Here is a 27608-nt window from a genome sequence, read left to right on the forward strand (position 1 = left end):
CCAATCTCTGCTGGCCGCAATGTGTATCAGCGCTCGATACGGTCTGTCATACGCTTGCGTGATGATGCTGGTCCGTTCCCTAACGCGGTTCGTCACGTGCTGTGACTTTCTCAAAGGGTTGTTGGTGAATCCTGCCCTCACTAAGGATTTATAGCAGCCGGTTGCTAGGTAACTAGATCGTGTTCTTCAATAGGTTCAGAGTTCAAATGGATAAGCCTATCATAGCAGGCTATTGTCTTAGATGAATGAGCATGCTGTCAAAGTGAAGGCATAATATAAACATAAACTATATTGGATTAAAATATACAAAGGGAGGAGAATAGGAATAACCAAGGGACAAACATTCCTAAAGTCAAATAATTCATCACATGATAGTAAATCAAAACACAAAAAATTAAAGAAGCTACAAAAATAGATGAAATTAAATAAATAATAAATTAAAAATTGTTAATAAAATACATATGTATTGAGACGTTATCTACCTAATAAGGGGGATATTTAAATAGGCAATAACCCATATATATTACATCCCATAGGGAAAGATAATATAGAATTGGACATACAAATATAGAAAAGACGAAAAAGTGGGAAAAATTATTATAAATGTAAACGTCCTAATAGCAAAAAATGGTGAAACCAATAAATAACATTAAAAAAATAGAATAAAATGTAATGTGTCTCAGTCACTATAGATTGACATACATAATAATAACAAGATTCATATTATAATCATAAATACAACATGGCCGTTCCAGAGATTTGCAAATAATATACACCCGCAAACAAAAAATAATTGTGGTTTAAAATAAACCTAACACTGTCCAAAATATTTTTTTTGTGCTTTTCAGGAATAGATTGGTCTCTGTTCAGCCAAAAATGTATTGCCTCAATCCCCCTGGCATGATCTATGCAAGTATAGAGAGAGGCCACATCACATGTGGCCCATAGATAAGTGGATTTCCATTTAACACTGTAGATGGAGTCAATGACGTGGAGCGTATCACGAACATGCGACCTGAGCTACAAACGGTTGCAGATAATAATCCACATATTGTGATAGGCTCGACGTCATTGACTCCGCCCCAGATATAATAGGCCTGCCTCCTCTGCTCCCACCACCAGCTATCTGAACAAGCTCCTCACCCCTACCACATGCAGCACTTATCACCTGAGATCGGACTCCAAAAGACTGTTCATGGTCCCAAGGCTCAACAAAGTAACCGGTCGTTCCTCCTTCTCCTACCGTGCACCCCAAAACTGGAACAACCTACCAGAGACTCACATCCACCACCAGTTTAAGTTCTTTCAAATCTAAGGCTGTCTCACATTTTAATCTGGTCTGTAACTGTTTCATACGCCCATAATATATATTTTCTTTAACTGTGCACGCAATGTCTTGTATATAATGTATACCCTGTTCCTTTATGTAACTGTATTTGTAGCCATGTATTATTTGTCTTACTCTGTGCCCAGGACATACTTGAAAACGAGAGGTAACTCTCAATGTATTACTTCCAGGGTCTGGAGGCTGAGTGTCCAGAGTTGGCGGTGATATATTTCACACACTGCTTGATTTTAACCTACCCTTGTGAGAGGATTTTCTACCCCCCACTAGCCTTTCCCAATAAATGTACTGTACTATGCTATGGGGCGTGCGCTCTCTCTTTTTTCTTTTCTAATAGGTATCATCTGGATGCGGTTCATCCGATTTGAGAGCTGCCGGAGATCCCCTCATACCAGGAGTATTTTTTCCTATTTAAGGATTTTCACTCAAGGACTGGTTTTTATATGAATTTTTCTTTTTGCTTGTATTTTATGTTATCACATGTTTTTGGAGTGTTGTCTTAAATTGTTTTTCACGAAATAGGAGCACACAATATATGTTATATATATTTATTTTAAATTGTAGTATACACATTTATAATTTTTTTAGAGATTTTGTCTATTTAGAAATATTCATTTAAATTATCATTAATAATATTTTTACACTATTTCAACACTTCTTATTTGGCGCTACTTCACTACCTTTTCATATATATATGATTGTATGTTCAGTTATAGAGTTATTTTGACGGTGCAGCTGTCCTAAAAGGTCAGAGTAGGCAGAAACCCTGTTTAGGTTTTACACTGAGTGACTATAGACAACTGTGACTTTAGCTGAGAGTAGAGGCTGTGACAAAAGCTCTCAGAATCTTCCAGTCCATACAGTATTTGGTATTCTATGTTTAGAATATGTGTGCTGTTTCTTATGCAATCATAGTTTGAAACTGCAGGACCTAATTTGGAATAGAAATATATATTAAGAGAGCTGATTCAAGGAATATTATCTGGATAAATACAACAGTGAGCTTAGTAAGCTTGAGAGAAGATAGGCCAGAGGAAGAAAGACCAGGCCAGATTAATAATACCATGAAGATGAGAAAAAAGATATGTTAATACCCGGAGAGAATATTAACTGAAAGAAGGTTACTATGTGAAACTATTCTTAAGAATATCAATCTATTTGAAACATCACCATCGTCATTCTTACTATTTTTGTATGCAAGTAATTATTTTCAAAATAAACGTTTTGTTTTTGTGTTCAAACGACAAGAATGCTGAATTCTGTTATGCTGACGTGAGTCTATAGAAAACGCGAATTTAAGGACATTTAACATTGGCGGGCGAGCCAGCCTTCATTCAGTTTTTTCGTCACTTTTGGATTAGAGGGGTGTGGTCGATACATCCTGGATCCAAGATTTGAGAAAAAATTGAAACGAACCGAAGAAAAAAAAGAAGTGTCAAGTTTTTGGTAGATTTGACTACAGTTGATTAACAGATCAGAGACAGAGAACCATGGTTCACAATTCTCCAAGAGGGAGAAAAACTGTTCTGGGGGTTGCCTTTGCCTGGTTAAGTTTCACAAGGAAGAAGGTACATTTGCGGGACGTGCAAGGAGCATTGTCTGGAGCATTTGTATGCGCTGAATGGAATAGCGTGGAATTTCTTCAAAGAAACGTTGTGACGTTTGTGGGAGAACAATTCGAGTCTTGGAGCACAAGTTTTCGGGGAAAGAAAATACTTAACAAAACGTAAGTAATGGAATTTATTCATTCATATGCAAATTACAGTAATATGATGTTAAATGTGTTACCTCATACATCTACTGATGCTGAATTGAGGTGTTCTCTATGGGCTCAGGCGCAAATAGAAAATGAGAGAATAGATAAGAAAATACTAACTGCATAAAAATAAGAAAAAATTAAGAAATGTCATGAAAATGATTAAAGTGTTTAATTTGATGGTTTTCAATGATGAGAAATCGCATAAAATCGAAGTTGTAAAAACTGATCAATGTTCAAATTGTAACATTTTACATAAACGCATACATGAGTTAGAAAAACAAATTGAAACATCTAATATCAAATTTGCATGCGCTGCTGGTAAAGACAAAAAGAAAAAAGATACTTAAGGGGCGTCTTTTATTCCTAGTTCTAGTGCAGACGTAGATGTGACTGACATTAGCAGTACAGAATTGACAAGGAAAAAAATTCTTGACAAAGCAGCCACACTGAATTTAAAAATTCACGGTCATTTAATGAAGGTATTAAAAGATATACCTGATTATAAAAATCACCTGGATGCATTTCATAATGCAGACATTTTTTAATCTTATACAGTTCGATTTAATTTGACTGAGGAACAAAGAAATAAGATTTACAAACTTTGGTTACCAACTCACATGAGTCGAAGGTTAAAAATGCGCCTGTCAGCATGCCTCAAGAGGATCATAATGGTGATTTTATACAAGGTTCCTGCATTGACAGGCTTAGCCAATTAATCCAAATCTCCACTGGCCAACAAACCATTACCGTTGATATTCTAGAGACTCTTAAACCCAAAATTATAGAGGATACTTTTGAGTTTGTTAAAATTCCAGACTGCATACAAATTACTGTTTTCTGATCAAGATTCTAAAGAGAAAATGATTAGAGCATTTGTAAAAAAAATTACATTTTTAGATCCAGTAACATTTGCAATTGCTTCTGAGAAATCATTAGAAGTTGCTGCTCTTTTTATTGATATTAGACGTCAGCTTTTGCAGAATAATCCCAGATTTAAAATCTCAGAAATTTTTAATGATAGAAATGCCTTTCATGACACTCAAAAGGGTAAAAGCTCTTGGAACAGTCACAGTGACAGGAGTGACAACTGCAGAACAGACAAGCCTTTGCGGCTGCAAGGTTTAAAATGTTTTCATTGCGGAGAAATAAGGCATTATAGAAGAAACTGTGGCAAATTCTTAGATCTACAAAAACGTTTGCGGAAAGAGAATGTATTTGTTCAGCACACAGCACCTAAGCAAACACGGGATGCTCTCCTTGTAAAAAAAATTACAGAAATCATGGCTAGTTACAGACACTAATGATCTCACACACAAACAGGTTTGTAACATAATTTACGTAGACGAAAGACTTAATTCAGCCTGAATAGACTATCTGAAACCACGTCCTCTTGAAGTATTAACTCCAGTAACTTTGGATAAAGAAGGAACCTTAGGGGGGTTTGATACAGAGTTTTTAATAGATACCAAGGCACAGTTAAGTGTAACAAAAGAAAAGTTACCAATGTTGTCAGGAACACCTCTTTGTAATATTGTGGATTTAGGCAATAAGGCAATTTGGAAAGATTCTAAAGGCAGAAAGCCTCTGTTAATTAATCCTTCTGAATATGGTAACGAGAGAAGTGTTTGTCCAATTGAAATGGTCACCAGTGAGTTTCAATTACCTGAAATCAGTGATAATTTTTGTCTCAAGCAGATTGTGCAAATCTTTCCAAAATTGTGGGCACAGGAAAAAAATGATTGTGGCAGATTTCAATATAAGATGGTTAATATAAAGGGACAGGATGGTCAATGTCAGTATAGATTGCCAGAAGTAATGGGTTCAGTTGCAGATATCATTCCAACACTTAAGAAAGATTTCCAGATAACACAAAAAACAGGACAGGATTTTCTCACTGAAGGAAATGCAATAGTTGATTCCTTGGCTAAGGAAGAGGTTTTAACAGAACAGAATGTAGTGCTTACAGAGACTAGTGCCACAGCGACAGTCAGACACAAAGATACGCAGCTCCTTTCCTTTACAGAGAAACAGGCAAAGGATACGTCCATTGCTATTTCCCGGGTTGATTTAAAGCCTTCTCGTGTCCATGAAGAAAAGGCCATAAATCATGAAAGTTTGGGTCACGTAGGACAAGCGACACTTTTGGAAAGTTTAAAAGGAAATCCTAGGCTCAAAAGACAAAAAACACCTTTCCAATGTATTGCACCAGCAGATGGCCCATGGTCCACATGACAAATTGATCACAATGGTTCCTTACCCTCAGGGAAGAATGGGTTAAAATATGCTTGGATTACGAGAGCTGTGTTTTCAAAATGGGTTAAGAGCATTCTGGTCAAGCAAAATTATGCAATTACTACAGCACGAGTTTTTTGGAATCATGTTTTTTCCAGATGGGGTTTTCCACGCATTCTTGAATCAGTTAGGGGTTCTCATTTCAGTGTGATGAAAGTTTACATGTGAAATTTTAGGGATTAAATAAAGATTTAAAGTATCATCCATAATCAGTTGGTAGAATAGGATTTAAAATTTGGGAATGAAAATAGGTTTTCTGTATTTCCAAAATTTTAAAATGGTGGGAAGTAGTTGACAATTATGATCATTTTTTTTAGGAAAAAAGGAATTTGATAAACAAATTGAGAAGGATCTAATGATATAGTTAACATTATGTTAAAGGTTATGTTTGTGATTTATGTATGTAACATGTAGACAGTACTGTAAGTGTATGGTCCAGATGGACTAAGGTTAAATATATTTACCAATATAATGATACTGCTGTATTTTTACAGGTCTTATGTAATTATGTGATGAATAAAGAATCAGATTGGATGATCGGGATCAAGAAGAATGAGGAAAATCAACAAGAGTCATCACCAATGGGACTGAATATTTTTTCCATTTTTAGGAAAAAGAACAAAATTACTATTTTTTATTGTATTTATTACTACTGGGACTATTGAAAGAAATAATCAATACTGAAAAAGTACAACGGGGAATTACATCTCTAGGAGTACAACAAAGTTTGCTAGAAGAATTGTTATTGGTTCAAAATTATACAGATTTATGGGTGTGATGTACAGTATGTACAAGTATTATTATTTTTTCTTTAAAAGTCCATATTGGGGAAAGAGTTTTATTTCCTATAATAGTACTAGAAATAGTGGTTGTAATATTCAGTTATTATTTTATAGTCTCCAATATCCAGATTTTTATTTTTTACACAATTATAGCAAGACTTAACGGATAGATTTTTTACGCTTGTTTACATTTTTATTCTAAAATAATTTGTTTATTACGCCAGGCATACTGGACACCTAACAAGCTCCTATTGAACCCCCAAAATAACCACAACATATATATAAGCATATGAGTGTCACAGAGGAGTGCTACTGAGCATGGCAATATATATTTAAAACCAGAGACAGAACATAAAACACAGACAGGGCTCAGTTTTAGCACATCCAGTGAAACTCATACATGGTACAGTGCCTAAATATATATGTATAAATATCTAATAAGTAAAATGGTCTTTTAGTTTGACATTTTTGGCCAAAATTGTTGTAAGCCCCTGAGCCAACGGCACGGCAGACCACATTTCAGGGGTCCCTAACGCTAATATAAATTCTTAATAACCTGTGTAATAACAGGAAGAATGATTTATAGTAAATCTGTCAATATTAGTTGCAAAGTTCTAAGTCTGATTGAAGCTTTTATTAACCTGTACATTACCAGGAAAAGCACTCTGTATTACTTCCACTCAGGGGAACTTGCTTGCTTGCAGGATGGTTGTGACAACTCTAATACAGAGTGCTTTTCCTGGTAATGTACAGGTTAATAAAAGCTTCAATCAGACTTAGAATTTTGCAACTACTATTGACAGATTTACTATAAATCATTCTTCCTGTTATTACACAGGTTATTAAGAATTTATATTAGCGTTAGGGACCCCTGAAATGTGGTCTGCCGTGCCGTTGGCTCAGGGGCTTACAACAATTTTGGCCAAAAATGTCAAACTAAAAGACCATTTTACTTATTAGATATTTATACATATATATTTAGGCATTGTACCGTGTATGAGTTTCACTGGATGTGCTAAAACTGAGCCCTGTCTGTGTTTTATGTTCTGTCTCTGGTTTTAAATTTATTACGCCAGGTCAAGATTATTTATCGTTCAGACTTACAGAACTTTGTATTGAAACATTAAAAACCTTTAATGATTGAAGAATTAAATTGTATTGGAGGAAATCCAATAGGAATATATTTACACATTTTTGAGAGATGTAAATATGGTTCCATTACAATTTAATATATCTCAAATAAATGAGTTTGAGTTCTCTTGGGAGAAATGGACTGAAGAAATGTAAAAAGATGAAGGTTTACTACAGATGTTACAAAAACAATTAAAAGCAGAAATTGTTTTTCAACATGAAGAAGGTAAACTAAAAGAGATAGAACATGATGGGTAATTACAAGCTTAATGGGCAAAGTTTCTAAAGAAATCTGTTGTAATGTAACAGTATTGGAAAATATTTCATTTGTCTTAATCATTGTACGTTGTTATAACATGATGTATTGTTTTTCAACTATTGGTAATATGTATTGTGAAGGAAGAGTAATTCAGAAGTATGCTGTATTTTGACATTCTATTTGATATTTTTTTAATGTGATATGTACGGTTGTTTGAATGATTTATAGTGATTCTATTACAATCTAATTTAGGGGGGCTGTAAGAAATCCAATTTAGCAATAATTATATTGTAATGAATGAATCTGTTATCAAAGGCAGAATGTTAAAGTATACAGTATAATAGTCTGGACTTTCCTTCATATTTATTTATAAAATATTTTACCAGGAAGTAATACATTGAGAGTTACCTCTTGTTTTCAAGTATGTCCTGGGCACAGAGTTGGGACAAAGAATACATGGTTACAAATACTATTATCTACATATTTGTCTGATATATATATATATATATATATATCTGATTGTATGTTCAGTTATAGAGTTATTTTGACGGTGCAGCTGTCCTAGAAGGTCAGAGTAGGCAGAAACCCTGTTTAGGTTTTACACTGAGTGACTATAGACAACTGTGACTTTAGCTGAGAGTAGAGGCTGTGACAAAAGCTCTCAGAATCTTCCAGTCCATACAGTATTTGGTATTCTATGTTTAGAATATGTGTGCTGTTTCTTATGCAATCATAGTTTGAAACTGCAGGACCTAATTTGGAATAGAAATATATATTAAGAGAGCTGATTCAAGGAATATTATCTGGATAAATACAACAGTGAGCTTAGTAAGCTTGAGAGAAGATAGGCCAGAGGAAGAAAGACCAGGCCAGATTGATAATACCATGAAGAGGAGAAAGGAGAAAATTTAAACAACTTACCGTAATTTTCTTTTCCTGGAACCATGGCAGTGGGCACCATTGGGTTAATCCCTTCTCACTCTAGGTAGGACAGGAAGTAGACTTTTGCAGGTAGGCCATATAAGGCCCCTCCCTCTACCTGCACACTAGTCTTACGATTCTTCCATAGCTGAAAATATATAACTGATACTGCTGCGGCCAAGTTTATTCGAGCATTTGCCCGTTCTTGGCCGCAGCAGTAGCCTGGCGCGCGCCCGAGTGTGACGGGCGCGCGCCGAAGCAGCGGAAGAGCGCCCTCCGATCGGGGCGCTCTCCCTACCGCTACCGGGTCCGCCGGGTCCCCCGGAACCCCCTGCCGCCGTCCCGCAGATCGCGGGACACCAGGGCTCCCTCAGGGAGCCCTGGACGCGCGTGCAGGGGGCGCAGGCTCCCGAAGACGCGTGACCGCGTGTCAGCACGCCGAGGGGCAGCCACAAGCAAGCCGGGAAATATCCCGGCTTGCGGTACCGACCACACTGCAATAAAGTGTGTCGGTACTGTAGGCATTAGACATACATAGGGAGGGTAACTATGTGCCCACTGCCATGGTTCCAGGAAAAGAAAATTACGGTAAGTTGTTTAAATTTTCTCCTTTCCTGATCACCCTGGCAGTGGGCACCATTGGGACATACCCAAGCAGTGCAAATTTTAGGGAGGGATACATCAGAATAGACAACACCAGTTTAATGTCTTATCAGTTCAACCTTTATTAATACACTTTACACTTTATTTCACTACAGTTTCTAAGACTCTACGCCCAAAGCTTGCGTCAGCTGATGATTGTACGTCTAGTCTGTAGTATTTCAAAAATGTATTGAATGAGGACCATACAGCTGCTTTGCATATCTGCCCTGGTGTAGCCTGGGCTTTGAATGCCCATGAAGTAGCCATGGCCCTTGTAGAATGGGCCTTCACGTTCAAAGGTTTATCTTGTCCTTTGCTTTCATAAGCTCTTTTGATACAAGACACAATCCACTGTGCAATTGTAGTCTTTGATGCTGCTTGTCCTTTCTTTGGTCCCTGTGGAATGACAAATAATTTGTCAGACTTTCTGATATCTCTCATCCTTTCTAGGTACACCTTAAGACATCTTACCACGTCCAATTTGTGTAACCTTTCCTCTTTCTTATTTTTTGGTTCTGGACAAAATGACGGGATCACAATCTCCTGATTCATGTGGAACTGTGATACCACCTTTGGCAGGAATTGATGTATCGGTCTAAGAACTGCCTTGTCTTGATGTATGATTAGGAATGGTTCCTTAGCAGATAGCGCCTGTAGTTCTCCCACTCTCCTTGCCGAGGTGATTGCTATCAGAAACGCCATTTTCCATGACAACCATTTTAGGCCTATCTCCTGTATTGGTTCAAACGGAGCTGCTGTTAATACATCCAAGACTAAAGACAAGTCCCATGTAGGAACCCTGTTCTTAATTTGAGGTTTTAACCTTTTAACTGCTTGAAAGAACCTGATTATCAATCTTTCCATTGCCAGATTTCTTTCCAACAAAGCTGATAGTGCCGACACTTGTACTTTTAATGAGCTGAGACTGAGACCTTTCTCAAATCCTTTATGCAGGAATTCCACTATAGATACAATTCTTGGTGAAAGGAAATTTTCTTTCTCTTTTTCACACCAATCACCAAAGCAAAGCCAAATTCTATGATATACTCTTGATGTGGAACTTTTCCTTGCTTGTAACAGGGTTTGAATTGTTTTCTCTGAACAACCCTTCAGTCTCAATGTCTCCCGCTCAATCGCCATGCCGTCAAAGCCCATTGTTTGGTTTTCGGATGGCATATTGGCCCCTGTTGCATCAGGCCTTTTTGATCTGGTATGTGCCATGGTGTATCCACTGCCATATTTACCAGGTGTGTAAACCAAAGCCTTCTTGGCCAGTATGGTGCTATGAATATCACCTCTGCTCTGTCTTCTCTGATTTTCCTGATTGTTTTTGGAATCAGAGGAATTGGAGGGAACAGGTATCCCAATTTGAAGTCCCATTTGAGACTGAGAGCATCTGTAGCTTGTGCGCTTGGGTGAAACTGTCTGGAACAATAGTTCCTTACTTTGCGATTCTGGTGTGTCGCCATCAGATCGATGTCTGGTTGACCCCATCGCTCTACCAGTTCTTGAAATACTCCTGGATTTAACGCCCATTCTCCTGGGTGAATGATATTGCGACTTAGAAAGTCTGCTGTGACATTCTCTAGTCCTGGGATATGTATGGCTGTAATATCCGACAAGTGGCACTCTGCCCAACCGAGTATTTCTGCTGTGAGCTTCATCAGCTTTCTGCTCCTGGTTCCTCCTTGTTTGGCTATATATTTGACCACAGAGCTGTTGTCTGATTCTATTTTTATACAGCCACCTCTTATTTTGTCCTGGAAAACTTCTAGGGCCTTTTGTACTGCTTTTAATTCCAGCAGATTTGATGGTAAGTGGTTTACCTGATTTCCCCAGGTTCCTTGCACCACTTCTTCTCCCATCTGAGCCCCCCAACCTGTCTTGCTCGCATCTGTTGTAATTTTTAACCAGTGCACAGGTTGTAGCGTTTTCCCTTTGACCAGGTTTCGGGTATCTTCCCACCATTTTAACTCTTGTTTTGTTTGTGGGTGTAACAAGATTCTTTGTCTTGTGTCTTTGTGATTCCCGTTCCATTGTTGCAGAAAATTGTTTTGCAGAGGTCTCATATGCAACGCTGCCCACTTTGTGACGCTTAATGTTGAAGCGAATTTCCCCAGGAGTCTCATGCATTCTTCTGCAGAAGTCCTGGTAGCTTTTCTGAGCCTCCTTGTTCGTATGGCTATGTCTTGCCTCTTTGCCTCTGGCAATCTTACTTCTCCTTTCTCTGTATCGAATTCTACTCCCAGAAATCTTAAGAGCTGAGTGGGTACCAAATGGCTCTTGTCTCTGTTTATTAACCAACCGTGATGTTCTAGGAAGGTTATTACCATTTTCTGGTCTTGTTGGAGTTTCTCCCGATCCTTTGATTTTATCAGGATGTCGTCCAGGTAAGGGTATATCTCTACCCCCCTTTTTCTCATCTCTGCCACTAGAGGGGCTAGAACCTTTGTAAACGACCTTGGGGAAGTTGCCAGACCAAATGGTAGTGCTGTGTATTGATAATGCTCCTGATTTACTGCAAACCTTAGGAATCTTTGATGCCCTTTTGCTATTGGTACATGTAAATAAGCTTCTTTTAAGTCTATCGCCACCATCCAGTCTCCTGGTTGTACCTCTTGTATAATCAGATTTACCGACACCATCTTGAACTTTCTTATCTTCAAGAATGAATTTACCTTTCTTAGGTCTAGGATTGCTCTGTAATCCCCTGTAGGCTTCTTTACCAAAAATATTCTGGAATAAATTCCGCTTCCTCTGTCTTCCTGAGGTACCTTTTCTATCACTTCTGCCTGTAGTAATTTCCTTAAAGCCGTATTCATCTGCCTTTTCTTTTCTTTGGACTGTATCCATGTTATTACCCCCATATTTATTTTTGGTATCTCCCTGAATTCCATACTGTATCCTTGACGAATGGTTTGTAACACCCACTCGTCCTGTATTGTTTGGGCCCATGCTGTGGAAAACATTCTCAGCCGTCCTCCTACGGACAACTGCTGGGCCCTCTGACCTTCATGTGGATTTATTCTTTGCAAATGATCCTCTCCATGCCGGTTCTGGCCACCTCTCCATGTTGTTTGCCTTGGAGAAGCCCTACCAGGCTTGTATGCCTTTGCTTCTTTATATTGATTTTTATTCATCTGTTGGAGACTGAATCTCCTGGCTCTGTATTCCTGCGGTAAAAAAATGCTCTTTCCATCTGATGCCTTTGTTATTATTGCATCTAGTTTGCTGCCGAATAGGAATACACCTTCAAATGGTAATGTGCATAAGGTGTTCTTTGATGCTGTGTCAGCCATCCACTGTCTGAGCCATAAAGCTCTTCTTGCTGATACCGCTAGTGCCATAGACTTGGCTGCTATTTTTACTGTATCCAATGAGGCTTCTGCTATGTAATCAGTTGCCCATTTCACCTCTGACAACGCCTTAAGAATAGTACTTCTTTTTACACCTTTGTCTATTGCATCTTCAATGTTGGCAATCCACACTCGCATAGCCCTAGCAGTTGATGTAGTTGCTATGGCTGGTTTGTAGGCTGTTCCTGCCGTAACATATGCTTTTTTTAATGCATAATCCATCCTTTTATCCATAGCGTCCTTTAATGACGCTGCTTCCTCTAAGGGGATTGTGGTCTTTTTTACTATTCTGGAAATAGCAATATCCACCTTTGGGCTAACCTCCCAATTTCTCACCTCTTCTTGTGGGAATGTATACATTTTCCCCAATCTTTTAGGCGCAAATATTTTGGCATCTGGTCGGGCCAATTCCACCTGAATAAGATCTTTAATTACTTGGTGGATGGGAAACTCTCTATCCTTTCTTTGTCTTGCCCCAAAAAGTTTATCTTTCTATGGGTTAACTCATCCGAGTCTTCTAGCTCCAATGCCAGCCTCATGGCCTTAATAAGTGGATCCACTACTTCTATATCAAATTCAGATTCTTCCTCATGAATCTCTAGCTCTGATGAATCCCTTTCTCCCTCTGATACTTGAAAACAATCAACCTCAGACTCATCTGACGAAAAACCTTTCCCTTTATCCAGACTGGTTTGGGATCTAGATCTTTTTTGCGTAGGGTTAACAGCTTGCTGGACTGCTTCATCCACACTCTGTTTAACTGCCTCCTTCATCAACACAAGGAAAGTGCTCATCTGTTCACTGGTATCACCTGCTGCAGTTTTAATACATTCTTTGCATAATTTCTTTCCTATAACAGCTGGATTCTCACAAGCTGAACACCACTTCGTTTTTTTAGCAACTTTTCCTCTACTTTTATGTTGCAGGGATTCCCCAGCCCCTTTAGAAGATTCCGCTTCTGGGAGGGTAACCAACGCACTAAATTATAAAAACAAAATAAATGCTAAACATACACCCTAATGTATATATATACACCATCTCTCTTTTCCCATTGTAGAACTAAACTAAGGACTCACCTAATCTTGGGAACTGATGTTTTGGGTGTTTCCATTTTTGCATCCATATCCAGCACTTGGCTTCTCCCTGCTGAGCGTTCCATGCTGCAGCTTCACTCACACATACACCGTGTGGCCGTCGCTTCCGTGACGTCATCAAGTGCTCGTGCTCCCGCACGGCTCGCGTGCTGTGCACGCACTTGCCGGCCTGCACGCGCGCGCTCCCGAGCGGCTACGTGCACTGTACCCTTCTCCGCAGTATACTTGATACACCTGCGGTCCTCTGAACCTCCTCGGTTCACCGCGGATTACTGGGGTAGTACCGCCGTGTTGCTACGCTGTTGCGGTCTGAAAGAGGCTCCTCCGCTCGCAGCTATTGCTGCTCCCCCTTCCGCGTGTGGCGGGCTGCCGGGTACATTACCGCAGCGTCCATGCGCTTATGCGGTGAGTCTGGGCCTCCATGGCTCCCAGCTGTAGCTGCTGTGCGCCTCGATCGCCGGGCATTGCACTTAAGCTTTCCTCGCGCTGCAGCTGTTTCCCCCCCCCAACAGGGGCACCCCCGACTCTCTGTCTTGCCCCCCGTAGGGCGCACCGCGGAGCTTCAGGGCAGAGAGGGTGAGACCCTGGTTATCTGCACAAAGTGCAGTAGGTGAGCCCTGTTAAAAAATAACAAATCCTACACCTAGCTGTGAGGACAGGAAAAAGACTAGTGTGCAGGTAGAGGGAGGGGCCTTATATGGCCTACCTGCAAAAGTCTACTTCCTGTCCTACCTAGAGTGAGAAGGGATTAACCCAATGGTGCCCACTGCCAGGGTGATCAGGAAAAAAGATATGTTAATACCCGGAGAGAATATTAACCGAAAGAAGATTACTATGTGCAACTATTCTTAAGAATATCAATCTATTTGAAACATCACCATCGTCATTCTTACTATTTTTGTATGCAAGTAATTATTTTCAAAATAAAGGTTTTGTTTTTGTGTGCAAACGACAAGAATGCTGAATTCTGTTATGCTGACGTGAGTCTATAGAAAAAGCGAATTTAAGGACATTTAACGGTGTGTGTGTGTGTGTGTGTGAGTGTCAGTAGCAGTGTTTATGGGTGTAGCATGTGTAGCAGCAGAGTTTGTGTGTGTGTAGAGCTGCTGTGTAGAGGAGGTGCTGGTTGTCTGTCTAGAGCTCCAGTGTGTGTGTGTGTGTGTGTGGTGTGCTGTTTTGTGTGCGTGTGTGGATATAGATATCTGCAGTGTAAGTGTATATAGAGGTGGTTTCATGTATTTACCATTTTATTTGAATAACAAAATCTATTTAACTATACAAAAGTGTCTATTATTTATGAAATAAGCCTACATTTAGCCTATAGTAGTAATAATCAACTCTTTCAGCCAGGGCATTATTGGCCAGTAATGCCCTGTTCTTCAGGGATTATTACTTAATTGATATCTCCTTGGACTAATATCTTTCCATTTATATTACTCCATGTATCCTACCTGTGATCGGAGTTCCCGCTGGATGAATAATTAGGTTGTTTACTTCCTGGTTTGAGTAGTCATGACAACTTACAGTAACCCGGCCGCTGTCCTACCTTGGTGGGCTCTCGTTGAATTTTCCTGATCGTGCGATGTAGATCAGCTGGTGGATGTTGATGACATCAGATGCCCTGCGGCAATATTAGATCTTTGCTGCGGCTAACATTACTCTACACATGGGAATGAGAGGTCCAGATGAGCCGAGTGTGACTGTCTATTTCGAGTTTCAAACTACTGAGGTGGGACACATCATAAGGGAAGTACTGCGGTTTTATAGGTGGGAATTGGCCAGAAGGATGTCAGATCCCAAAACGTTGCCCCCCTTCTTGACTGACGTTTTTGCACTTTTTGCATATAAATAGATGCTTTGTGATGTGTACCCTATGATTTAGTCATTTTTGTTTTTTGGGTGTATTTTTTTGTGTTGCCCTTCTCATCCTCGTACATGTTAGCGTTTCTTCTATGCTTTGAAAGGCACAGTTCTGGAGATTATTGTTTTCTGTCATTTTTCAAATTCTTTATTAGTTTTCTGTACTTTGTATGCATTTTTCTATAAAATATAAATATTGATAACGTTTTTTCATAAGTGCTCCAGTGACGTCATCCATTTCAGTTAGCCTTCACTGCCTCATACCACAGGCATTGACTGTGTGCTATCTGATACTTATAGTGCTTATGTGTAGTTTTCCAATCGTTTTGGATTAACTATTTGGTTACTTACCCCACTAGCACATACTGTATTTAGTTCATTCTGTTCACCATTTATTCTGGTACCGTTTTTTACCCACCTAATAAAGCATTCACTTTATACCATTTATAGGTTTGGTTCAGATTATTCCTGTGTTGTTGCTTTTTTATTAGGGTGACCTACCCTTCAGACTTTGAGTGCATCAATAGGGCCTTATCTGTATGCATTGTGTCTTTGCATCATACAGTGTTCTTTGTGTTTTGATTAGTCCCCTTGCCCTATTGCACCAGTCTGATCAAGTGACCCTAGCGGTCACACTAGGTTGAGCGGGTGCAACCCCTCTTTTGTTCTCCTTATATCTATGTATGTATGGTCTGTATTTGTTATTCTTGCAAATAGGTGTTAGGCCAATGATATCTTACATTCAATATATTCTTTTGTTGAAAACCTTCTTAGCCACGCCCCCTGAGTCTTCCAGAACCCTCGAAAGAATGTCTTTGAAGGGGTCTTTAAATCGTTTAGTTTATTCTTAGTGTTAAGGTTGTTGGTCACTACACCTAACTTTTGTGGGTATATTTGATAATGGCAACTTCAAAAAGAGAAAGATTGGGACCACAGTTTTACCAGCCAGAGTACCTGCCATACCAATACTACCATTACGGATCAACCGGCATTGAAAACCCCTTACCGGAGTACCAACCTAAATCTGATTATACCTGTATGGCTCCGTCTGGCTACCTGTCGCAATATCATCAGCAGGGACCAAACTATCAGCCTGCATCCCGACTACATGGTTGACACTAGCAGCTACGCACAGTATACCCCTGACATTGGGTCATCTCCACCTGGTTGGCAAGGTTTATAATGAAGGTAAATATAATGTACTGTGCAGTAGTAACTGTAATTCCCAATGACACGCATAATGTTCTGTATGCGTGCCATAGCCCGTAAATGCATTGACGCATGGGCACTAAAGCGTACTTTGGGGTGTATTTACACATACCTACTATAGTATCTGTATACTTAAAGCATTAATCGACATATTTCTTAACCGTTAAGGTACTTTCTAAATGCTTGTTTGGCACAGCACATACTGTATGTGATAAATCTATCTGTCTGTGTGATCACCTTTTAATAAAATTTCACAATGAAATGTTTCATGCTTTGGCTGCAAGGTTTCAAACTAGCTGTCCCTGGCCAGCTGAGAAATTCCACTTCCTGGTTAATGACAAGCATGGCTGTTGCATGTCATACATACGCACGCTCATATGACACAAGGCTGCATTGAGCATTACAATGCTTTGAATAACAATGGCACATTGAACTTGTTAAAAAAAAAATTTTAAAAAAAAGTTAAAATCAAATTCTCCCCTCCCCCCCCCCCTCATAATAAGGAGAGAATAAATTGCGCGGCTTAGAGAAAACAATGCAATAGATATTTGCCAGATTTAACTAAATAAAAAAAAATGAAATCCCCAAATTTGTCAATTATTTATTTATAAAATATTTTACCAGGACATTGAGAGTTACCTCTCATTTTCAAGTACAGTATGTCCTGGGCATAGAGTTAAATGACAAATAATCATGTGTAGCCATGCATAATAATGGACTGCAGACATCTTCCCTGCTGGCAGTAAACCATGGTAAGTACAGGAATGCCAGCAGTAGTTATGGAGGTTTTCCCTCACACCCTGGTGAGGTGCACTATGTATGGATGGGAGTGGCTGCATGCTCTGAGTCCCTGGTTAGTGACATCAGAGATGTGCCTGTCCCCTGAGGTATATAAGGCACAACACTGTAAAGTTAGGTTGTTGTTGCTGAAGTGTTTGGCTCCGGAAAAAGGGATTACAGGATAGCTTTGTGCCCACTAGTGCTGTAACTAGTGGCACTGGTTTCCAAATCAAGCCTGTCAAGGCCACACTGTGTCCAGGGATCTGGCACAGGGGTGATCTCCCTACGGGGAGAGGGGGATCCCACTCCAATTGGGAGGGCGTACCTGGCAAAGGCACAGCACGGAGAAATGTGCGGCTAAAGCTGACAGCTGCAAGGGGCAGACTATCATGTCGATAACATCAATAAAGATGCCCTGTTCAAAGATACCCCCACTGTGTGTGTGTGAAGTTACTCAACAGTGGCAGTCACCACCAAGAAGGAGTTCCTCACCAGGATCATCTCCCTGCGGAAGCACAGATCCTGATGAGGTGGAGGCGCTGCACGTGATATAGGTAGGACTCGCACCCACTACCTCAGCTGCCTGTCTGGATGACATCCCCTATTTCCATCAAGCGGGAGACTCAGGAGCCCTGTTGCCTACAGGTGCACCACCAGACACGATCATATATGGGGACTGGTTAGACCACACGGGCCAATGTGAGATTGGGTGGGTCAGGTAGGAGGGAATACCCGTTACACATGGTTACAAATACAGTTACGTAAGAGAACAGGGTATACATTATATACAAGACATTGCTATGCACAGGTACTGATAATGAAACGCCACAAATAGAGACTGAGTACATGCCTTTAAGTGCTAATAACCTGCGTGATGTCAATATAGCATAGACATACCTATAATCCTAAGAAAGCACTCTGCAATGTAATGGGAATAGTAGTCTAATGCTGAATATGAAAAAACATGTTTTTACATATATACAAAATAAAAAGAATATGGGCTTTTAGTCCCTGAAGGGGGAACTAAAATAAGGGTAAATGGCATCTTTGATGAGGCTCCCTCATCTGAGTACAATGGACCGCATGAAACAATCATAAAAGAACACGATCATAAAAACAGGCACAGCATGTGCTTTATTGCAGAGGTAGATATTACTAAATACTCGTCTGAATTTGCTCACATCTGATGTACAAAGTTCTGTATACGCCCAATATAGAGAGCTTGACTGAAAACATATGCCATAATCACAAAATAAGCACAACAAAGGGTGCTAGTAAATGGAGTAGTGGTTATCCATAGACAGTGATGGTAAACAGCTAACTGACATTAATCACACTTGATGCAAAAGATGGAAAAGTTCCTACATTTGATGAGAGGATAAGCGGGCCCAAAATAACTGATAACGGCAACTTTCATAATCAATGACAGTGATAGTAACAATATATTGGCACAGGTGGTCTGAGGCAACAACGTATATCTCAAAGGTATATGGACTGATTTTCTGATGCCAAATTTCTTGCCATGTCTCTAAGTGAGTCTCTAAAGGAGGGAAACAGTATCCCTAAATAGGATAGTGGTGGGCGTGCCGAATGGAAAAAAGGGGGCATGCTTGGCTGACAAAGTGCTATTGCTTCATGCATATTATCGACATTTATATAAAGACCCCCAAGTCTGTCAATATTAAGCCCTGATGGACAGAGTGTCTTGAGCTTATAAATCCAGAATGTCTCCTTGTGAGACAGGTTGGCTAACCTGTCTCCCCCTCCATTTGCCGGGGACATGCTCGATGGCTCTATAGACCAGGCCTGCTGGATTGCTATTGGGATGCAGAGGAAAGTGTTTGGATACACTGTGTGTTGGAATCCCTTCCTGATGTTCCCTATATGCTCCAGTATCCGTACTTTGAGGGACCTGCTGGTACGTCCCACGTATTGTAAACCGCACGGACACTGGAGCAAATACACTGCATAAGATGTAGTGCAAGTCATGAAATGCTAGCTTTTGAAACTTTGAGTGGGGAGTGTACCGCTATGCAGGAAAGCAGCATCACACCCGGTGGGATCCAATATGCACACACTGTATTTAATCACAAAAAGAGAAATCTAACTAACGAAAGAACATGTGATGAAATATGTATACACGTGTGTATATATATACACAAACATAACACAAAAATTAACTACCAAATGTTTCTCTAACAACAACCAACTCATGATTTAATCATGACAAAAAATGTGAGAATTTTAAAAACTAAAACTGAAATTAGACTTGAAGAGTCTCAAAAATAGCAATAATATGTAATGTTAAAAACAAGTAAATGCTGAAAGGGTCAAAATAAATTTGCAGAAAATATACTGTATATTGATAAAAATGAAAAAATGAACAAAATGAAAAAGTATATTTATATATATATATATATATATATATATATATATATATATATATATATATATATATATATAAAACACTCAAGAAATATATTTTCAAAGGATACACATATATATGTATGGATTTTAATTGTTCAAAATAATAAATAAGACCCGGCTGGCAGCAGGTGAGTTAGAGGCCTCACGCCTCCCCCGGCATTTCATTCCTGGGGGAGGCGCAGGGCCTCTGTAACCGCCCGTGAACCCCCTACAAATTCTCCTGCCCCCCCCCTGGGGGTCGCGCCCTTCAGTTTGCGCACCGCTGATCTTAGACCATAGTCGAAGACCAATTAGATAGATGTATATCTTACAGTTGAAAGCACAATTGTATCTTCTGTAGTGCTCCCTGTCCTTAAATAAGTGTCCAATTCCCCCCACATCACAGATTATGCTGCTTGTCAGCCAAATCACTACGACATTCTGCAGTGAGTATCCAAATAGTGTAGTTGGAACACTTAACTGGCACATTATTTTGCGGTGAGCTACATGTAACCCATCTGGTCCGGATAGTGAGTCAAACAGCGCAAAAATGCGAGGTTGCAGACAGGCACACTCCGTGTGTGTTTACGGCTGCGCTTATAGTGCCGGCTACAAATGACATCTCCTGTCTCCATAGCGAAAGTTGTAATTTGTTTTTGGGAGACGTCTCTTGCTACAAGGGGAGCGACATCAGGCAAGGGGGAATGCAGAGGGTCAGACACAAGAGCAAGGGGGAAGGAAGAGGGGTGGAGACAAGAGCAAGGGGGAAGGCAGAGGGTCGGAGACAAGAGCAAGGAGGAAGGCAGAGGGGCGGAGACAAGAGCAAGGGGGAAGGCAGAGGGGCGGAGACAAGAGCAAGGGGGAAGGCAGAGGGGCGGGGACGAGAGCAAGGGGGAAGGCAGAGGGGTGGAGACGAGAGCAAGGGGGAAGGCAGAGGGGCGGAGACAAGAGCAAGGGGGAAGGCAGAGGGGCAGAGACAAGAGCAAGGGGGAAGGCAGAGGGACAGAGACAAGAGCAAGGGGGAAGGCAGAGGGGCGGAGACAAGAGCAAGGGGGAAGGCAGAGGGGCGGAGACAAGAGCAAGGGGGAAGTCAGAGAGGCGGAGACAAGAGCAAGGGGGAAGGCAGAGGGGCGGAGACAAGAGCAAGGGGGAAGGCAGAGGGGCAGAGACAAGAGCAAGGGGGAAGGCAGAGGGGCGGAGACAAGAGCAAGGGGGAAGGCAGAGGGGCGAAGACAAGAGCAAAGGGGAAGGAAGATGGTCGGAGACAAGACCAAGGGGGAAGTCAGAGGGGCAGATACAAGAGCAAGGAGGAAGGCAGAGGGGCGGAGACAAGAGCAAGGGGGAAGGCAGAGGGGCGGAGACAAGAGCAAGGGGGAAGGCAGAGGGGCGGGGACGAGAGCAAGGGGGAAGGCAGAGGGGCGGAGACGAGAGCAAGGGGGAAGGCAGAGGGGCAGAGACAAGAGCAAGGGGGAAGGCAGAGAGGCGGAGACAAGAGCAAGGGGGAAGGCGGAGACAAGAGCAAGGGGGAAGGCAGAGAGGCGGACACAAGAGCAAGGGGAAGGCAGAGGGGCGGACACAAGAGCAAGGGGGAAGGCAGAGGGGTGGACACAAGAGCAAGGGGGAAGACAGAGGGGCGGACACAAGAGCAAGGGGAAGGCAGAGGGGCGGACACAAGAGCAAGGGGGAAGGCAGAGGGGCGGACACAAGAGCAAGGGGGAAGGCAGAGGGGCGGACACGAGCAAGGGGGAAGGCAGAGGGGTGGACACAAGAGCAAGGGGGAAGACAGAGGGGCGGAGACAAGAGCAAGGGGGAAGGCAGAGGGGCGGAGACAAGAGCAAGGGGGAAGGCAGAGGGGCGGAGACGAGAGCAAGGGGGAAGGCAGAGAGGCGGAGACGAGAGCAAGGGGGAAGGCAGAGGGGCGGAGACAAGAGCAAGGGGGAAGGCAGAGGGGCGGAAACAAGAGCAAGGGGGAAGGCAGAGGGATGGGGACAAGAGCAAGGGGGAAGGCAGAGGGGCAGGGACAAGAGCAAGGGGGAAGGCAGAGGGGCGGACACAAGAGCAAGGGGGAAGGCAGAGGGGCGGACACAAGAGCAAGGGGGAAGGCAGAGGGGCGGAAACAAGAGCAAGGGGGAAGGCAGAGGGGCGGAGACAAGAGCAAGGGGGAAGGCAGAGGGGCGGAGACAAGAGCAAGGGGGAAGGCAGAAGGGTGGGGACAAGAGCAAGGGGGAAGGCAGAGGGGCAGGGACAAGAGCAAGGGGGAAGGCAGAGGGGCGGACACAAGAGCAAGGGGGAAGGCAGGGGGGCGGAGACAAGAGCAAGGGGGAAGACAGAAAGGCGGAGACAAGAGCAAGGGGGAAGGCAGAAACGGAGGGGAGTTGTAATTTGTGTTTGTATGCTGAATTTACTTTAAACGACGGGAGACTTTACTATTTTAAAGTTGTTAATATAGTGTACACACACACACACACACACACACACACACTGCATCAGAAGTTATCTGATTGGTTATAGCCTGTCACATGGTGAAACAGTCACTGTAATAATCAAATTCTACTGACTAAAGGGAATCAGGTCGCTCCGTCGCCCCTACTATAATCGCATGCTACAGATTCAATGCATTTGTTTTGTAGCGACGTCGTGGTGCCGGCACTATAAGCGCAGCCAAAGTCTGGAGGTGCGGTTCAAGGCCTGCATCAAGTTATAGCCTCGTTAAAGTGAAGAGAGCTACTAATATATCTCTTCTGTCCGGTATGCTACAAAATTAGCCGTTCCGCATCATGACGCCCTTACCACCTGACGTACGTTTCTCGTGTCTACGCTTTCTCGAAGGTCAGGATATTATAGGTTAGTTGTTGCTATGACAATGGGCTCAGGATTAACCCTTATCATTGCTGGTTGATATTGAAATCGCGCTAGTCTGTAAGGCACTGACAGCACCGCAGTGTGCATGTTAGTACAGCATCTACACTGCCACTCCTTATCTTATTGTATGTGACCAATCTTATAATCATTTGTAATATTACAATTAAAGGGTTTTAAGAATACAACTTATCACACTACACTGCGAGTGCATTCAAAGGGGATTTCTTTTTGTATCACTTATGCCTATTAGCCCTATTGCCCCACAGTGAATACACTCACTTATCAGGCTGCAGCGGGGGTCTTCCTTCCCTAACCCCTCCACCCCCTTATCCTTCCCTACCCATAGTGCTCTTTGGGTAATACCCAGCATACATCTCACCATATTTCTTTGCGTTGTCTGAAGCTTCTCAATTATATTCACATTTAGGGTTTCAGTTTCACATCCATACATGAGCACAGGCAGAATACACTGGTCAGACAGGGGAAGGGTCCCTTAAATTTGTTTTTACGTAATGCGTTTTATCGCATCTATTGATGGTCAGACGCCCATAACTCTGCATTTCCAACCTTTATACGTGTCTGAGAGCCATATTGCATTTCTAACTCTGCTGCATGTGGCTTGTCCCAGAACACCCAGCAGGCCTGGGGACTTCCAATGAGAGGCAATTAACCATACATATTCGCTAAATGTGACCATGCTCCTTGTAACAAGATAACATCCCTTTCTGCAGACAAAGGAGAAAAGGTACTCACCAGAGACAGGAAATGGAACAGTTTCACTCTTTATTGGGGTCAGATTTTCCTCCGTGTTCGCCTTTTTTTCCCCTGATTTAATCTGTAATCTCTTCAGCACAACCACAGGGAAACCTGGCAATAAGAAAAGGAAAATCCATCATGTAAAGCTGGGAGTGGGGGCTCTTCTTGTGATTTCACCTCCTCTGATATTGGTATAATATACTACCTCTCGTAAAGAAATGTATTACTAGCCCTTCTGGCAGAAAATTAGTTGAAAATATATTATCGTCTTACCTGCTGAAGATAATATAAGAAAACAAGATTTGTTTGGGTGTTTGACTCGCATAACTGCAAAATAATCACATATTCCCTCCTTGCAGATTTCAGACACCAAAATATCTCCTTTACTTACTTAACAAGCGTGGATCCATGCTGGTAGTGGGCAGTGCTGCTCTGGAGGTGCTGGCAGTGTACAGTGCTGCTCTGGAGGTGCTGGTAGTGGGCAGTGCTGCTCTGGAGGTGCTGGCAGTGGGCAGTGCTGCTCTGGAGGTGCTGCCAGTGGGCAGTGCTGCTCTGGAGGTGCTGGCAGTGGGCAGTGCTGCACTGGAGGTGCTGACCAGAGGTTCCTTGATCTATATTTGTTGGATGTCAGAATGTGTCTGTATAAAAGAGAAAACAGAATTGGAATGATCTGTTTTATTGGACAAATATACTGCATTTAGTACGAGCTTTCAAGCCTAAGATTATTAACCCCAAAAGAGTCGTAGAAGACAGGGGCACCAAAAAACAACATATGGTTCATCCTCAAACAGGAACTTCATGTCATGGCTAGGAAGCAGGACCTGAGGGACCTCTATGGCAATTGAAAGGTTCTGTTACAAACAGATGTGAGATCTTGGAGAAACAAGAGGATTCCGAGAACCGGGAAAGGAGAAACAATATCAGAATCAGAGGCATCCCCGAGTCAATCACGGATCCAGAAGAGTTTTTTCCAAATGGTTAAACCAAGTCCTACCTGACCAAACTGAGGAGGCCTTACACCTAGACTACCGTCACAGGGCTCTATGACCGCGCCCACCAGTCTCAAAACCTCAGAGATGTCATCCTCTGATTCCACTACTTCAAAACCAAGGAGGCCTTCACACGCGCGATGAGGGTTCCTTCCGATCTGCCTTTTGAAAATATCCCTCTAATGGTCTTCCAGAATCTATCACCATCGACACTGGCTAGGCGCAGGAGCTTCCTGCCGATCCCGACCAGGCTGAGCGCGGGAGTAAAATACCTCTGGGCCTTCCCGTTCAGGTTAGTGGTGGTCAAAGAAGGCAATACCATCGCTATGAGAGACCTGGACGAAAGCCCAGCTTTCTTCCGGCTACAAGGCCTTGAACTGGGAGAGACGTCGCACAAAAACAACAGCACTCAGTGAGTTTATCCTCGCTAGGCCTGGTGACCAGAAACACGGCCACTAAACATGCTTAGCTGGTCAAGCCACATAGACACTGACAGCCGAATCACTCACTCCCTAGCTAAGCTTTCCTCCTTTATTTCAGACCATAGCCGGATCTGGGGCACTGATCCTCCATTCGTGCTCTGTAGCGAACCTACCTTTCAATGTACACGGACTGCTCTCTGGGCAGTTCCCCTAATTTGAGCACAAATAGACCTGCCCCGAGTCCAGAATAATCACAGAAGGATTATGCCAAACTTGTATACGACGCGGCTTACCATCTCTCCCTTCGAGGAATTTATGGCCGCCTCTTCACTGTCTCAGGTATCTCCTTCCATCCCACCGTGAATAAAGCACCCCAAGAATAGGGCCTCAAATTCTTTGAAGAATCTCTGCTTTGGTGGAGGGAGGAATGTGGCTGGACGAGATGTTAGGTGAAGTGAGCCCGTTATGGCGGTCTGGACTGGGGCGGGGTTGGGTGGCCCCTCTACTCTCTCCCTTCCATCACCCCGGGAGTGATGTCTTGTGTTGTTTACCTATGGTAGGTAAAAGTTTCAGGTTTCAGAGAGACTCCGGTTCGCTCTATGGACTACTGAAAAGTTATATTGTTTTCAGAATTCTGTTATGTGTGCGGTAATACTACCTATAATTATGGTTTGTGGGGCCTTGGAAGCTCGTGGGACAGCAGTTCTATGGCTTAAAGTTTGTTTGCCCCTACACAAGGGGAGTGTAACTTTGCTCCCCCACACAAGTCCCTTGGTACCCCCTCTTACCAAGGTTTCACCCCTTTTTTGTCCCCAAGGGCACCAGAGCAATGGGTAATTACGCCAACAGGGTGGGTATCGTCCTTCCCAGACTAATACACCCGGATCAGGTGGGGTTTATCGGAGGCAGGCAAGCGGCAGACAATACCAGACGGATAATCGATTTGATTGATTTGGCCAAGAAACGTAATATCCCGTCGATGGTATTGAGTCTGGACGTGGAGAAGGCCTTCGATAGAATAGATTGGCCGTACCTGAGGGAGGCATTGAGAGCATTTGGCTTTGAAGGACGGATTCTCGAGGCCATCCTGGCATTATACAACGGCCCTACAGCTAGGGTCCGACACCAGGGCTTCCCCTCCGATCAATTTAAGATCTGTAGCGGGACAAGACAGGGGTGCCCCCTGTCCCCGCTGTTATTCGCCCTGTGTGTCAAACCTCTAGCAGCGCATATTCGCTTAAGCCCCGATATCTCAGGGATAGAGGTAAAGGACCAAGCTCATAAAGTAGCGCTGTATGCGGATGACGTGATCCTGACACTGTCTAAACCCCTCACCTCCCTGCCCAATGTCTTTGAGATTTTGGGAAAATGTAATCAAATTTCTGGGTTCAAATCAATCAGACCAAATCAGAAGCCCTCAACATAAATCTACCATGACCAGTAGAAAAATTGATAGAAATAAATTTCAATTTCAAATGGCAAGCCTCCTCTATCAAATACCTCGGGGTATATAATTCACTCTATAAAGCAAATTACTCCAAATTGTTCAGGACTCTAAGGGAGGACCTCAGAGTATGGGCCGATTATGGTATTTCATGGTTCGGGAGAATTCATAGTATTAAAATGAGGTTTGTGTGTTTGAAATGGTGCTCAAAAAGTGCTGGGACTGTATTTAAAGGAAGGGAGCATGAACTGGGTAAATGACAAATAAATGATTAGTGGTACTGAGGCTTAAGAGGGCATAAGGTACCCTGAAGGTTGGGGTGGGTTGCCCAAGGACACCCCCCCTTCCTCATTGGGTTAGCCCCAGGTATTGTACTCACTGTATTTTTCTTCCTTCCCCAATCTCCCTTCCAGAGCGTGCAGCTGTAGTAGAATATGTTCCAAAAGCCAGGGTGTGCAGCGCACAGCAATGAAGAGAGCAGGTCTTGCAAAAATAATTCCTTTATTGATAATTCATAAGGTTGTGGGACAGCAGCAAACCTTCTTGTCTTGTTATATGTATTTTTCTAACTAATAATTATATTATTCTTTATTATTACATACATGTATGTTTTTTTTTTGTATGTGTGAATATTCATACTTTGCCTATACTTAACTGTGTTATTTGTATATATTGCAGCTGATTGCCTTGTATCCCCTAGCTTATTCATTCCTCTATATGTATTTTGGTATTACACCGATCTCCAATCCCTTTTAGCCTCCCTTGTGGTCGTTATGTTATGAAGAAACAGGGGAAGGGTGATCAATCAGCGCATGCGCTGAGCGGAGAGGAGTGGGTGTTCCCCTGTGACTGTCAGAGGCGTGCTCTCATCGGTGGAACCGCCCGGAGGGGCGTACATCCTGTGATTGAGCACGGCTGGTATGAGCAAGGAATCCCTAGCACTCTGGCGCCGCGCGCATGCGCGGAGATCATGTATTTCATTGGTTAGAGACGTCTAGTGACGTCACCATTTGGCGCGAAACCAGGCAAATCAGCTGTATTTAAATTGTTAGTTTTACCCCACACAGCACTTCTTGATAAAGTTCTTTTGAACGAAACGCGTAGAAGGTTTGCTGCTGTCCCACAACCTTATGAATTATCAATAAAGGACTTATTTTTGCAAGACCTGCTCTCTTCATTGCTGTGCGCTGCACACCCTGGCTTTTGGATAGTATTAAAATGAACCTCCTACCCAGGTGCGCTATCTCTTCCAGACCCTACCGGTACCGTTGGTTAACGCTGATGTCCTCTCTTTACAGT

The 27608-nt window shown here is 42.3% G+C and overlaps 1 protein-coding gene across 1 annotated transcript in view; it reads right to left on the bottom strand.

Annotated features, from left to right (window-relative positions):
• LOC142488391 (uncharacterized) overlaps positions 1-27608 on the bottom strand; it is a 106038-nt gene that overhangs the window by 45192 nt on the left and 33238 nt on the right. The window contains exons 2-3 of the mRNA XM_075588871.1: positions 23846-24092; positions 23452-23565 (exon numbers count right to left, since the gene is read on the bottom strand). Coding sequence (XP_075444986.1) covers positions 23452-23565; positions 23846-23864 — 133 coding nt within the window. The 5' untranslated portion in view covers positions 23865-24092. The remainder of the gene's footprint in view (positions 1-23451; positions 23566-23845; positions 24093-27608) is intronic.

The sequence above is a fragment of the Ascaphus truei genome, chromosome 2 (genome assembly GCF_040206685.1).
Source record: "Ascaphus truei isolate aAscTru1 chromosome 2, aAscTru1.hap1, whole genome shotgun sequence".
NCBI lineage: Eukaryota > Metazoa > Chordata > Amphibia > Anura > Ascaphidae > Ascaphus > Ascaphus truei.